The sequence below is a fragment of the Pipistrellus kuhlii genome, unplaced genomic scaffold, assembly GCF_014108245.1.
Source record: "Pipistrellus kuhlii isolate mPipKuh1 unplaced genomic scaffold, mPipKuh1.p scaffold_m20_p_9, whole genome shotgun sequence".
NCBI classification, from domain to species: domain Eukaryota; kingdom Metazoa; phylum Chordata; class Mammalia; order Chiroptera; family Vespertilionidae; genus Pipistrellus; species Pipistrellus kuhlii.
Genome location: NW_023425595.1, coordinates 13,019,573 through 13,033,525, shown reverse-complemented (window position 1 = coordinate 13,033,525; position 13,953 = coordinate 13,019,573). Strand labels below are relative to the sequence as shown.

At 34.6% G+C, this 13,953-nt stretch overlaps 1 protein-coding gene across 4 annotated transcripts in view; it reads right to left on the bottom strand.

The window, feature by feature from the left end:
• Positions 1–13,953, bottom strand: part of CCDC73 (coiled-coil domain containing 73) — a 48,605-nt gene that overhangs the window by 17,703 nt on the left and 16,949 nt on the right. For 3 of the 4 annotated variants that reach the window (XM_036426372.2, XM_036426369.1, XM_045578035.1), the window contains 5 exons: positions 9,814–9,949; positions 9,510–9,589; positions 3,760–3,888; positions 3,215–3,274; positions 1,249–1,353 (listed from right to left, as the gene is read on the bottom strand). In XM_036426372.2, the coding sequence (XP_036282265.1) occupies positions 1,249–1,353; positions 3,215–3,274; positions 3,760–3,888; positions 9,510–9,589; positions 9,814–9,949 (510 nt within the window). The remainder of the gene's footprint in view (positions 1–1,248; positions 1,354–3,214; positions 3,275–3,759; positions 3,889–9,509; positions 9,590–9,813; positions 9,950–13,953) is intronic. The other variant, XM_045578034.1, reaches the window with a different exon arrangement.

Sequence of the window (13,953 nt, the reverse complement as noted above, 5' to 3'; positions counted from 1 at the left end):
AATTTACAAAACATAAATTCAAAGATAAAAATTCATAAAGATTTCAAGACAGTAACCACAGGACACTAAACCTGAAGCACAAGGCCCTTCTGAGACTGGGTCCCTATGCAACTGCCTTGGTTACATACCCATGAGGCTGGCACAGGCCTCTGCTGATGGTGGTCTTTACACAGGAGGTGATTGTAGTTTTCTTAGGAAATGTTCAACATCACCCTGGATTCCCAAGAATTCCTTTAGAAGGGCATAAATCCTTCTACTGGCCACCCCAGTGGAACAGGTTCTCAGCTCTTCCTAAGCTGTACATCCCATCACTTGGCCCAGTAGCAAACAGGGCAGTTCCTACCCTTCCACTAACCTGCATGGTCCTTCCTGTAGAGCCAAGGCAACATCAAAGTTCTCTCTTCTGCATCCCTCCAGGCACGTTCAGTATTGGAACAAGCATAATGCACTTCAAGCCCCATTGGCACCATTCATTCTAAAGACTTTCCTCTTCGAAATTTCTACACCATAACTGAGCGTTAATCTGCAAGTTCTTGGTATACTTCAAAACCTCAAAAACATGTCAAGTCCTTCCACATCAAAGTATCTCACTCTACTAGCAACACCAGAATGAACATTAAGGTTTCTATCCATCTAAGAAGCAAGAGGGCAGTCCGTCTCTCCCCTTTTTGTATCTCAATCTTTACAAGTGATTTCCCTATAGACTTCTTCACTTTGTGAGGGGAAATGGGTATCTCGGAGGGGGGGGGGGGGGGGGGCTGCTTACTGAACCCTCATTCCCAAACATCAGTGACCATAACTTCTTCCCCTCCTCAATCACTTTCTTACATAATACTGGAAAGATGATGAGTGAATGTTGAGGTAACAGGGCCAGGTCTATCATACTAGTATTTCTGTAAAGAGGGATCTGCCCCAATTCCTAGGAGCTCACTGATTGCTCCCTTAGAATATGGTGTACTTGTTATCACCTTATTTTCAGTTGGCCACAATTCTAAGACCAAAAAAACCCCTCACATTCAATGTATTACAAAATTAAATCAGATACTTAATACAATTGAACATTTACCTACTGACTTCAATGTTTAAAAGTATGCTCTTTACTTTAGACATTGATAGCAAGTTGATTAAGGAGGCCATATCTTGTTCCTAAAATTTCAAATGGTCTCAAATAAGTTAGATAGATGACTGCAATTAAACAAACAGAGCTCCTTAGATGGAAATATACTTTAAAAAATATGTAAATATAACCTGATTATTTTCTCTTTGCACCTTCAATTCTGCTTCCAATTCAGTATTAACTTGGGTCTGTTGCTGGAGCAATTGCTGCATACGTTGAAAAGAAATGATGACATCCTTTAAAAAATTTATAAATGATATATCAATTTTTAAAACTTTAAGATAAGGATGTTTATCTTTTAAAAATATTTTCTAGTTTCTTAACTTATCTTTGTAGTTTAATTTTAACACCATAATAAAGAATATACTGAAAAAACCTAATGACACATTTTACTAATTTAATATCTGAATGAATTTATATTACATAATTTCTTACTAAGTACCATTTATAAGAGTTCCTCAAAATAATTAAAGTTCTTTGAAATGGACCATGGATTTTAAGACACTATTGCAAAAATGTTAAGAATTCAAGACTAACATTTGTTGGCTTGCCCCTAAACTAGTAAATTTATCCCTTCTAAAATGTCATATTATCAATGGCCTAGGATGCCAAGGAATGCTTTCAGAATCAAATGGAGAAAAAGCAAAAGATAGAAAAACAAAAAACGGCAAGTTTATTTACTTCATATGCCTTTTTTTTTTAAATAGAAGAATATGATAAATATAGATTCAAATGATTATACTGTCCCATAAACATGTTTTAAGCATACAAGCATTTTAATAATTATCTACCATTGTACCATGGTCTAAAATATCAAGGAAAAATTGATTTATTTTTATTCTTTATTTATTTTAAAAATATTTAAATGTAATATTTTCTCCAATTTTACTGAGATATAATTGACATAAACATTGTGTAAGCTTAAGGTGTTCAAGGTAATGATATGATATAAGTATATATTGTGAAATTATTACCACAATAAGGTTAACATCTCTTTCAGCTTACATAATTACCATTTTGTGTGTGTGTGTGTGTGTGTGTGTGTGTGTGTAAGTATTGAGAACATGTATGATCTCTCTTAGCAAGTTTTAAGTATATAATACAGTATGGTAACTAAAGTCATGCTGTACATTAAATCCCCAGAAGTTGCTAATCTTACTAGAAATTTGTAACCTTTGACAAACTACTCCCCATATCTCCTTGTTTGTTTGTTTGTTATTTATTTGCTTATTTATTTTAATCCTCACCCGAGGATAACTTTTCCCATTGACTTTTAGAGAGAGTAGGAGGGAGGGAGGTGGGAAAATAGGGAGGAAGAGATAGAGGGAAACATCCACTGTGACCAAGGCCAAGGCAGGGATGAACCTGTAACCAAGATACGTCTTTTGGTCCTCGGCCTCACAGAGCCTCTAACCACTGCAGAAAACCAGCCAGGACCCATTTATTATTTAACTAGTGGCCTGGTGCACGAAATTTGTGCGGGGGCAAGTGGGGTAGGTGTCCCTCAGCCCAGCCAGCATCCTCTCCAATCTACAACCTCTGAGGGGCTGTCCGACTGCCGGTTAGGGATCAGGCCTAAACCTGTAGTCAGGCATCCCTCCCACAATCTGGGATCACTGGCTCCTAACTGCTCACTTGCCTGCCTGCCTGATTGCCCCTAACCACTTCTGCCCGCCAGCCTGATTGCCCCCTAACCGCTTCCCTGTTGGCCCTATCACCCCCAATTGCCCTCCCCTGCCGCATCCCGCCCACTCCACCTCCTCCACCTGGACCTGCCTCCTCTGCACTGTGTGGAGCCATGGGATCCCAGGCCTCACTGTGCGGAGTAGTCACTGGGCCCACCTCCACTGTGTGTGGCGGCCACCTTGAGACGACGTGGTGCGCAAGGGCCCCCTAAGGTTTTTTTTTACTATAGATGGGAGTATGTGAGAGACCTGGCTCAAAATGTACATATGTTCCCATTCAATACTCACTAACTGAGGGCTCACTATGTGCTAGGAACTGGCATAGGCATGATTCCATCTGTTATTTATTTCCCACAATGTATCTGATTTTTAAAATATTTATTGACTCCCAAAATATCTTATGATTGCTTACCTGTTTTTCTTCTTGAATATGAGTAATCTCTTCTGTAATCTTCTTATTTAATTCCAATTCCTTAAAAAAATTGAACAATTTTAGATTAAGATAGAGAATTCAGTAAATTCTACATTCAATTCAGTGCTCAACAAATTTGGGTGGGTCATAAGTGCCAACATCTGTCTGCTGTTGAAGCAGTGATTGACCCTACTGAACTAAAGATGGTATTATATAACCAATATAGGCTGGCACAGACTTATACATGTACATGTTCACTAATAGAATTTCTCATCTCCAAAAGCTTTTCAGGAGACACCACTATACCCTAAGATAATCTGACACCATGTTAAAGTGCAAAGAAAATTACTATGACCAAATTTTATTTTCTTAAAGTCTTGCTGATAATGTTAAGAATCTAATAATTTAAAAAAAGACTCACAGTACTGTTTTCTCTATGTATATTAACTTTACAAAGAAGGAACATTTTTATATTATAATCATGAAATTCTCATAAATTTTATAAGAATATAAAATTTATAAACATAAATATATTAATTAAATACCATGTTGAGTCTTTCTTGAAGTTCCTGAATTTTTTGTTCTTTAATTGTTAAATTGATGTTTTCTTCTCCCATCTTATGTTGCCATGTGACTTTGGACTTGATCAAGTCTGAGGTTACTTTTTTTAGTTCCTTAAGAAAAGAAACATGAAACAAAAAATTCAGTACACATATTTCATCAAAGCAAGGAACTTTTCTGACAGTTTTAAAGCCAATTTTAAACCTATCAGTATAATTTACTATATTTCATATATCAAGATAATACTACTCCCAGGTCCATCAAGGTATATTTCCTCTAGTTCTATTGCAAGGTAATCAGCCAAGGTGAGAACATTATTAGTGACTATAGAATACGCAAACACAATGACATAGGGGTAGAATGCATGATCTTTGTTCTTAAAAGGAGCATGCTACTAAATGCACTAACCAACCAGAAGTAGGATATTTTCTTTCGTTACTTATCTAACAAAAATCTTCTGATATAAAGGGATAACTAAATTTCCAAGTTCATTAGCATCTAATAAGAAAAATTTGTGTAAGAAATAATTACAATATAATGTGATGAGTGCTATATTATGGAATGCATAGAAGCATGAAGAACACAGTTGGCTAAGGACATCAAGAAGGCATTACATAGAAAAGTAGTATATGAATTGAGTCTTTAAAAGATAAATTTGTAGAGACAAAAAAGGATTAGATATTCCAAGCAAAAATATTCTACATGCAAAAATGTACAGAAACATGGAAGATCATGATATTTTTCAGGAAAACCAAATTAATATGATATAGCTAGAACTCATATGTTATAGGTAAGGGGGAGGTGTAGAATATTTGTAACAGTGGCTAGAAATTTGGAAGAACCCAAATACTGAAAGGGATTTGCAGGCCAAACTAGAGTTTTAATTTTATCCTGCAGGAAATGAAGAATTAACCATTGAAGGATTTTTAATAGAACAACATAAAAAGATTTACATTTTAGAAAAATAATTCTGGCCTCATAATACAGGATAAAATTTGAGAGGTGATAAAAGAAGCCTTAATTTGTGAAATTTCATGTCCACTGAGATTAACAGATACCATCCAAATACATAAAATCCTAAAATAAAAACTTCTCTTACTATACTTGTGTACTTACCCCACTGCTGTCCTCTGTATGCTGCCTATGTTAAATACTCAAAGATCTGATTTTCACATTCTTTTAAGTTTTTTTATTTTTTAGTTAACCCTCACTCAAGGATATTTTTCCATTGATGTTTTAGAGAGAGAGTGTAAGGGAGAGACAGAGAGAAACATTGACTGGTTGCCTTCTGCACGAACCCCAACCAGGGCCGGAGAACCTGCAACCAAAGTACGTACCCTTGACCAGAATAAAATTGGGGACTCTTCAGTCTACCAGCTGACGCCCTAGGCATTGAGCCAAATCAGTTAGGGTTGATTTTCACATTCTTGACTACACAGGATCTGAACTCCCTTTGGATTTCAGGAGCTCTACAATATAAGGGGCCACCAGAGAAGCAGGAAATGCCAGCTTTCTAAGCATGAGACCAGACTCTCCTAATCAGATGCATTTGTCTTTAACACTGGATCAGGAACTAGTATTACAAAGAACAAGAAGTGTTGCAATTCCATTTGCTGGTGGACAGCAGGTAGGTGCTAGGAACCTCAAGCTTCCATGGGAAAAGTGATACAATTGCAGCAGTAGCAGTTTTTCCACTATGGTCAACAGTGATGTACAAGTTGCAGTGCACAGCACTCAGTAGTGGAAGTTGGTTTTATGCTGTGCTCTTGGATACTGCATAGCTTCCCTTGTTTCTGAGTCTAAGAACATCCAATTTTTTTCCTGACAAAATCATCTTACAATTGAGAAAATTGACTAATATACTTCAATTTTTGAAAGGCTACATTTTTCAACAACTAAATACATGAAGCTGTTTTACAGCCAAATTTTACAGAAGATTCTCTAAAATGCATCAATTCCTATTACAATAATTGTTATGAAACAACAGGGATGTGGGAAGGGGAGGTGGGGTGAAAACCTAGTATATGACTGTCAAAAGTAAAAACTAACTGCTTATGTCTTTTTCTCTTATATATTAATTACTTAATCTTAAGAGCATAATAAATTAAGAGACCTCCATGAAATGATTTCCACTGAAAATATGCTTGTGATTTTATAGTCTTTATAGCTTTTAAATATCCTGAACTCTTAGTATTGTCTGTTTTCTAACCATTTTATTTAAAACTGTTAGTGTAGCAAATAAACAGCACATGCTTTGATCTCATTAAATTACAACTTATAGTTCCTAGAGTCATAAATATTGTGCCCTTTTCTCCTTTTCCCCTCCTTTTCTGGTATGGGGTAGTCTGTTAAATATCACTATCTCCTTGAGTGCTCTGACGTTTACTCAGACAAACAGCAGAGGTTATGAATTGTGCTCACAGATAGTATCGGGAATTCTTCATGATGGCCATAATAGTGAACCCAGCATTCAGAGCTGGAAAACCTACTTTAATCTAACAACTAAGTTTTTTCTGTTTAACTTTGCTCCACAAAGATAGAATCCCATCTTATCACAAACTAATAATTTAAATGCTCTGGACAAAATCACGAAACAGTATAAAATAAAAATAAAATTATCTCTGGGGCAATTAATGGTTAAAAGTTTTAAATAAGTAATATAACCAATGTTACTAAACTTAATTAGCTTCTGAAAAGGAAAATAAAAAAGACAAGAATGTTTCTTAAAGTTAAAAATCAAGATTTCCTTTAAAAATACAAAAATCTTATAACTAAATTATTTGAAATATTAAAAATTATCTGTTAAATATGTATATATTTAAATTATCATCCTTTCAACTACTTGGATTTGGAACTCTCAAAGTTAATACAATTCTCTCACTTTGTTGGCAGCAATGGTCACTGACTGCAATGCTGTCTAGAGCGGCAGAGGCCACCAGGGCATGATACACAGTACAATCTGGTAGCCCTGGCCCAGGCTCTCTGGGGAAAAAGGACAGGCATGCTCATGAGACACAGTTTCACGTGTGCCTAAAAAGAGACAATCTTCATTTTTTTACATAAATCCACTAAGGCATCTATCTCTCCTTAGATTTACATGAGCCTCCTCTCCATCTACACGACAGTCTTAAACTATACATTTGAAATATAATAGTCTATTATGTTATAAAGAAAACTTGTCTCTAGTAAAAAGTACATAATTTAGTATGTAAACTTATGAGGCATAATCTTTTCATAATGCAAAAGCTAAAGTGAATATTTTAATATAGTCATCAAAATTAATTATTATTTAATAGCTTAAGTTATTGATCAAAAATATTAAATAGAAAATAAATGAACACTGAAAATAAAGAGAGAGCACTGAAAATATGCTTATTCACAACTACTCAGTATTTAGCATTTGAAGTTTATACTGACAAAAATTAGTGGTTCTGTCTTCTGATTTGAGACTACATATAAATTTTTCAAATTGCAGCTTTTCCTCTTAATATTTAAAAGAGCCATTTTTAATATTCTAGGATGTAGAAAAGAAAGTGCTCAGATGCCAAACACAAGTTTAAGCATTTCTGACCGATCAGCTACAAACAGAGATTCCTAGGACCTACTCCTTGGGTTTGATTGATTAGTTACTCGCAGACTCAGGAAAACACTTACCATATCAAAGGATATGGTAAGGATACAGATGAAGAGCCAGATGAAGGATATGCAGGGCCAGATCTAGGAGGGTCCTGAGCACACAGCTTCTGTTTCTATGAAGTGTGGGCGTGTTACCCTCCCAGTACATGGATGTGTTTAACCTGCCAGCTCTCCAAAACCCATACTATTGGATTTTTATGAGGGCTTCCTCACATAGGCATGCTCAATTATTAACTTTTTTTTCTAGCCCCTCTCCCCTCTCTGGAGAAGTGGATGATATGGAGGAACAGGGCTGAAATTTTTAAGTTTCTAATTATGGCTTGGTCTTTCTAGAGATCAGCACCATCCAGAAGCTCACCCTGAGTCATTAGAACAAAAGGTGCTCCTAGTGCTCTTATCACTTAGAACATTACAAGGGTTTTAAGAGTTCTGTGCCAGGAACTGTGGGCAGAGACCAATATATATATTTTCTATTACCTCACACTTTTTTTATGTACCAACAGTGAACAAGTTGAATTTGAAAATATTATAGAAACACATTACCATTAACATTAGCACCCTACAAAATTAAATACATAGGTATCAATATAACAAAATACAAAATATGTATGAGAAAAACTACAAAACTCTGATGAAAGATATCAAAGAAGAACTATTTATGGATAGGAAGACCCAATATTTTCAAGATGTCAATTCTTCCAAACTTCATCTATTGATTCTTTACAATCCTAATCAAAACCCCAGCAAATTATTTTGTGGATATTAGAAACTAATTCTAAAGTTTATATGAAAAGGCAAACCTTTCATTCAACAGTGTAAGAGGACTGACACTACCCAAATTCAAGACTTAAAAAGACAATTAAATTGGTGGAACAGAAATGAGAACCCAGAATAGACCCACATAAATACCGTCAACTAGTATTTAATAAAGAAGCAAAGACAATCCAAAGGAGCAAAAATAATCTTTTCAACAAAGGGTGATGAAACAATGGGACATTCACATGCAAAAAAGGAATCTAGACAATTGTATACCCTTCACAAAAACTCAAATGGGTCATAGACCTAAATGTAAAATACAAAGCTATAAAACTCCTAGAACATAGAAGAAAATCTAGAGGACCTTGTATATGACTGACATTTTAGGTACAATGTCAAAGGCACAATCCACAAAAGAAATAACTGATAAAATAGACTTTATTAAAATTAAAAGCTGCTTCTTTGCAAAAGACAATGTCAAGAGGAGAAAACAAGCCACAGAGTGGGATAAAATATTTATAAAAGGCACATTTGTTAAAGGACTATTACCCAACTACAGATAAAAATTCTTAAAATTCAACAATAAGAAAATGAACAACCTAATTAAAAACAGGTAAAAGATCTGAACACTAAAAAAGATGTACAGATGTCAAGTAAGGGGATATTGATGCTCAGTAAGCAATCAATAAATATCCAATGCATTCTTTCCCTTGTGATGCTCCAGCCACACTACACGTTTCCTAGTTCTTCCCATGAACTAAACTCTTTCCTGCCTCAAGGTTTTTGCATATTCTGCTTCTCTTGCCTGAAACTTTATTCCTTTCCCTCCCCCACCCCTTTACATCCAATATAATAATGTCACCTGTTACAATGTTATTATATCATTTACTTTTTCTTCATATCACTTATAACAGTTTGAAATTATTTAATCTAGGTGATTGTTTTATGTCCAGCTCCTCCACTGAATAATAAACTTCAAAAAAGCAGGGATGTGTTTTATTTTTCTCATACCATAGTGCCACATAATATCTGGCATAATAAATCACTCAAGTATTGATTGAACAAATGAATTTATCTAGTAAGATTGATATACATTGAGTGCTTATAGGTTATTCATATTACCAGAAAAATGAATGCCACTGATGACAAGTCAAACAATATTTCAGATAGGTTAAAGCAAATTTACTCATTACATTTATTGGAATTATAACTAAAAATTTATGAACCTATATTCAAAACATTTTATTTATAAAAAAAAATTCCAAACTTTTTCTAGTAATATTTTATAAAACTATTTTAGGCTACAATTTTATTTAATACTATAACACTATATCATCCATACCTTTTTTAAACTGCATAACTCAGATTCTTGTTTTTTATTTAAAGCTGAAAGTCTTTTGTTTACCTGTATTGCTTCTTGTACTGCAACATGAAAGACATTTAGGAAAACATTATATTCAATTTACATTTTAAAGAATATATCATTAACATGGACAAGGAAAATAGCTTCAATGCAATGTGTATGATTATTACTGAATTTAAATAAAATTCACTATTACTAGTCTTAATTAACTTCAATTTCTTCATTATAAATAAGTCCACTTAAACATTTCCTATTAAATATGTTTAAATAAGACAGCACCTACCATTTTGTTCTAACTTTTCATGACTCTCTTTTACCAATCCAAACTGCCCTGTTACTGTGGCATAGTATTTCTCAATTTCATTCAGTTGCTTCTGATGATCTTCTTTAGCCAGAAGCTGTAACTGGAGTTTTTGTTCCTATTTTGAAGAGTTGTTTTAACTGTTATACATGCATAACACACACATACAAATATGCAGACACATATATTAAACATATAAAAAGTTATCGTTTTTAATAACTATCATTAACATAAATGTGTCATGAAAAAGTACTGAGTATACCATAGGGAGGAAATATTAGCAGATATTTCTAAATCTATATTAAATTAAAGTATGTTTTCTCCCTGTAACAAAGCAGTGACTTATGGTTATATTTCCCTTGTTTACAGTTTTCTTTTTCAAAAATCAACTGGTTGCCCTAGCTGGTTTGGCTCAGTGGATAAGAGTATCAACCTGCAAACTGAAGGGTCCCAGGCTCGGGCACATGCCCAGGTTGTGGGCTTGATGCCCACTAGGGGCTTACAGGAGGCAGCCAATCAATGATTTTCTCTCATAACTGATGTTTCTATCTCTCTCTCCCTTCCTCTTGATATCAATAAAAAATATTTTTTTAAATGAGCTGGTTTTATAATAAATAAAACTTTTCAATAAATATTTGTAAATTCTTTGGGAAATAACAACAAAAAATAGATTGGTATCACCTGCTTGAGAAACCTAAGAACACTTTAAAAAATACAAATAAATTGGTGCTATTATTCACACATACTATACCATAATAAAGGTTATTTTATTGAGATGACTAGAAAGTAGCTAAGTACATATGGTTTTTGTTCTTTTTACTTTTGTGAATTTGTTCAAGCTTTTTATTCTTTTACATGATTTTACTACTAAATGCAAAGAATCGATCCATAAGAAAATAATGCCAGCATTCATTGTTTTCCAAGTACATGTATACCTCATTTTAAAGAAACTTAATCTATGAAAACCAAGATTAAAAGCTAGAACATGCATAATTAACAAGTAGGGGTGTGTGTGTGTGTGTGTAGATTAACTAAAAACCTCAAGGCATTTAAAATATGCTTTAAAAATAATATTTATATGCAACTTTTTTATTAAGGTGTCCTTAACCCCCTATTGCCTCCCTACCACCCCTCCTCTGCTCTGCCCTCACCCCAAGTGTCTGTGTCCATTGGTTATGCTTATATGCATGCATACCAGTCCTTTGGTTGATCTCTCCCCCTCCCCCCAATCCTTCCCTGACTTCGAGGTTTGACCTTCTGATTGATGCTTCTCTGTCTGTGGATTTTTGTTCATCAGCTTATGTTGTTCATTATATTCCACAAATGAGATCGTGTGATATTTATCTTTCTCTGACTTATTTCACTAAGCATAATGCTCTCCATGTCCATCCATGCTGTTGCAAATGGTAAGAATTCCTTTTTACAGCAGCGTATTATTCCCTTGTGTAGATGTACCACTGATTTTAGTCTACTCATCTGCTAATGGGCACTTAGGCTATTTCCAAATCTTAACTATTGTAAATTGCGCTGCTATGAACATAGGTGTGCATATGTCTTTTCTGACTGGTGTTCCTAGTTTCCTGGGATATATTCTGAGATCACTGGGTCAAATAGGAGTTCCATACTGGTTTTCACAGTGGCTGCACCAGTCTGCATTCCCACCAACAGTGCACAAGGGTTCCTTTTTCTCCACATCCTCGCCAGCACTTGTCATTTGTTGATGATAGCCATTCTGAAAGGTGTGAGATGGCACCTCATTGTTGTTTTGTTTTGCATCTCTTGGATGATTGGCAACTTTGAGCATGTTTTCATATGTCTCTTGGCCTTCTGAGACATGAAAACATGGTCCTCTTTTGAAAAGTACCCATTTAGGACAGTTGCCCATTTTTTATTGGATTGTTTATTTTCCTTTTATTAAGTTCTATGAGTTCCCTATAGATGTTGGAGATTAAACCCTTATCAGAGATAACATTGGCAAATATGTTCTCCCATGCGGTGGGCTTTGTTGTTTTGCTAATGGTATCTTTTGCTGTGCAGAAGCTTTTTATTTTGATGTAGTCCTATTTGTTTATTTTCTCCTTAGTTTCCATTGCCCTAGGAGCTGTATTGGTGAAGATACTGCTATGACATAAGTTTGAGATTTTGCTGCCTATGGATTTCTCTAATATTTTTATGATTTCCTGTCTTATGTTTACGTCCTTTATCCATTTTGAGTTTATTTTTATGTTTGGTATAAGTTGCTGTTCTAGTTTCATCTTTTTGGCATGTATCTGTCCAATTTTCCCAACACCATTTATTGAAGAGATTGTCTTGACTTCTACATGCAACTTTTTAGAACTACATTTACTAATAAATGGTATAGCAGCTCATTTCTCCCTTTTCTCATTTCCTTATGACTGATTTGAAAACCTTTCAAAATAAAATTAATTTCCCTTGAGACACCTACCACATAAATTGTAGAGAAAAAGATAAAAAACAAAAACTTCATATATTCTTAATTTCTAATTTTGCAACTTACTTTTCAATTTCTTCAATATAAACCCCAAATAAAGCAATGGGGTTATAAAACTCACTTTTTAAAAATTTATGGCATCTGTAAGATACTTTCTTTTTTGTTTTGTTTTTTTACCTCTTCTAAGTTTTATATGTGACATTTTAACTCAAAGTTGTTATAAAATATACAGATATCACTCATCAAATATTTTTAAACAAAGGAAAACATATGTAGTATCTACATTTATCAAAAAATCTCTTATCCAAGCATTTTAGGCTGTAAAGGTCGAGTATCTCTGAGTCCAAGAATCACTCCATCAATTCAATAAATGAAAAATTATATGAAGAAAGTTATATCCCAAAGATGCTCAATGCCATGGCTTCAAGTAGACATTTGTTCTCCATAATATACAATGCAGCATATAACAAAGGAAGACAGCACTCAGGAATATAGCCATGAGGTAGCCTCTCATGGCTGGCTCTCCTGCACGGAATCGGTTTCCCAAAGGCCCTCTGTTCCTTACGGTGAAGGATGTGGGAAGGGTGCTGGAGCTTCAGGAGGCTGTCTGCCCAATAGCTGTACCACTAGAAATTATCCAAGACAAAGGTTGTGCTGCTCCTTTACTTGTAAATACTGTCCCCAAAATACTTGGCAGGATGATGAAATTGTCAAAAACAAAACAAAAAAAACCAACAGCACACTCAGCAGCACCTATTACATTACTGTTGCTCATGGCTGGTTATCCACAGGATCCAGCTCTGTCCTCTTGAAAAAAATAACATGTCCAGATCAATTAACCAAAGCACGCTGGTAATGAAAGAACCATCTGTTTTATTTTTCAGCTTCTCTCCACACATACACACAGCAGAGGTGAGAGGAGTTATTGCTCTGAATACCCTCTGAGGTTGGACATCCCTCTAGGGGTCCCAGATTGGAGAGGGTGCAAGCTGGGCTGAGGGACACCCCCCGACCCCATGCACGAATTTCATGCACTGGGCCTCTAGTATAAAAATAATGTAAAAAGAAGAGTGTAAGAATCTTCAGAAAAAAACTTTAACTTTAAGATCAATTATCTCAAAACATACAATATTCTGCCACAATGGGCATAAAATATTAAATATACATCTCTCTATATAAAGTATTTTTAATGCAAAGTGATTGAAGCCTTTGAACTGTCCGAAAAAATATAACTATAACTCAAATATCATTTTAGTAGATTCTTTAGAGGCTGTAATTCATAGTAACAAAATGCTGAGAAGTGGCCAAAGCCAACCATAAGTATACTGAATGTTTCCATATTTTTTTTAAGATTATGAATATCTGTTTGATGAAATTTTAAAGTGGAATAAATAAAACGCATTTTATGTTGCTTTTACTCTTTAACTTGTAGCATTATCTCCCAGGTCAGAGGGCACATTATTCAATTTCACTATATTTTGTGTAAAACCACTGTAGCGTTGAAGATGACTTTCAGTACAAATGTCATGGTACTTAAGGCTAAACTGGAATGTAGTTTTTCAGCTTTTTAATTAAAATAATAGTTTAAAACAGTCTGACAACATTATCTTTATTCTTTCCAGTTGAACAGTGACACAATTTTCATGTCTTTTATTTAATAAAGCTTAGCA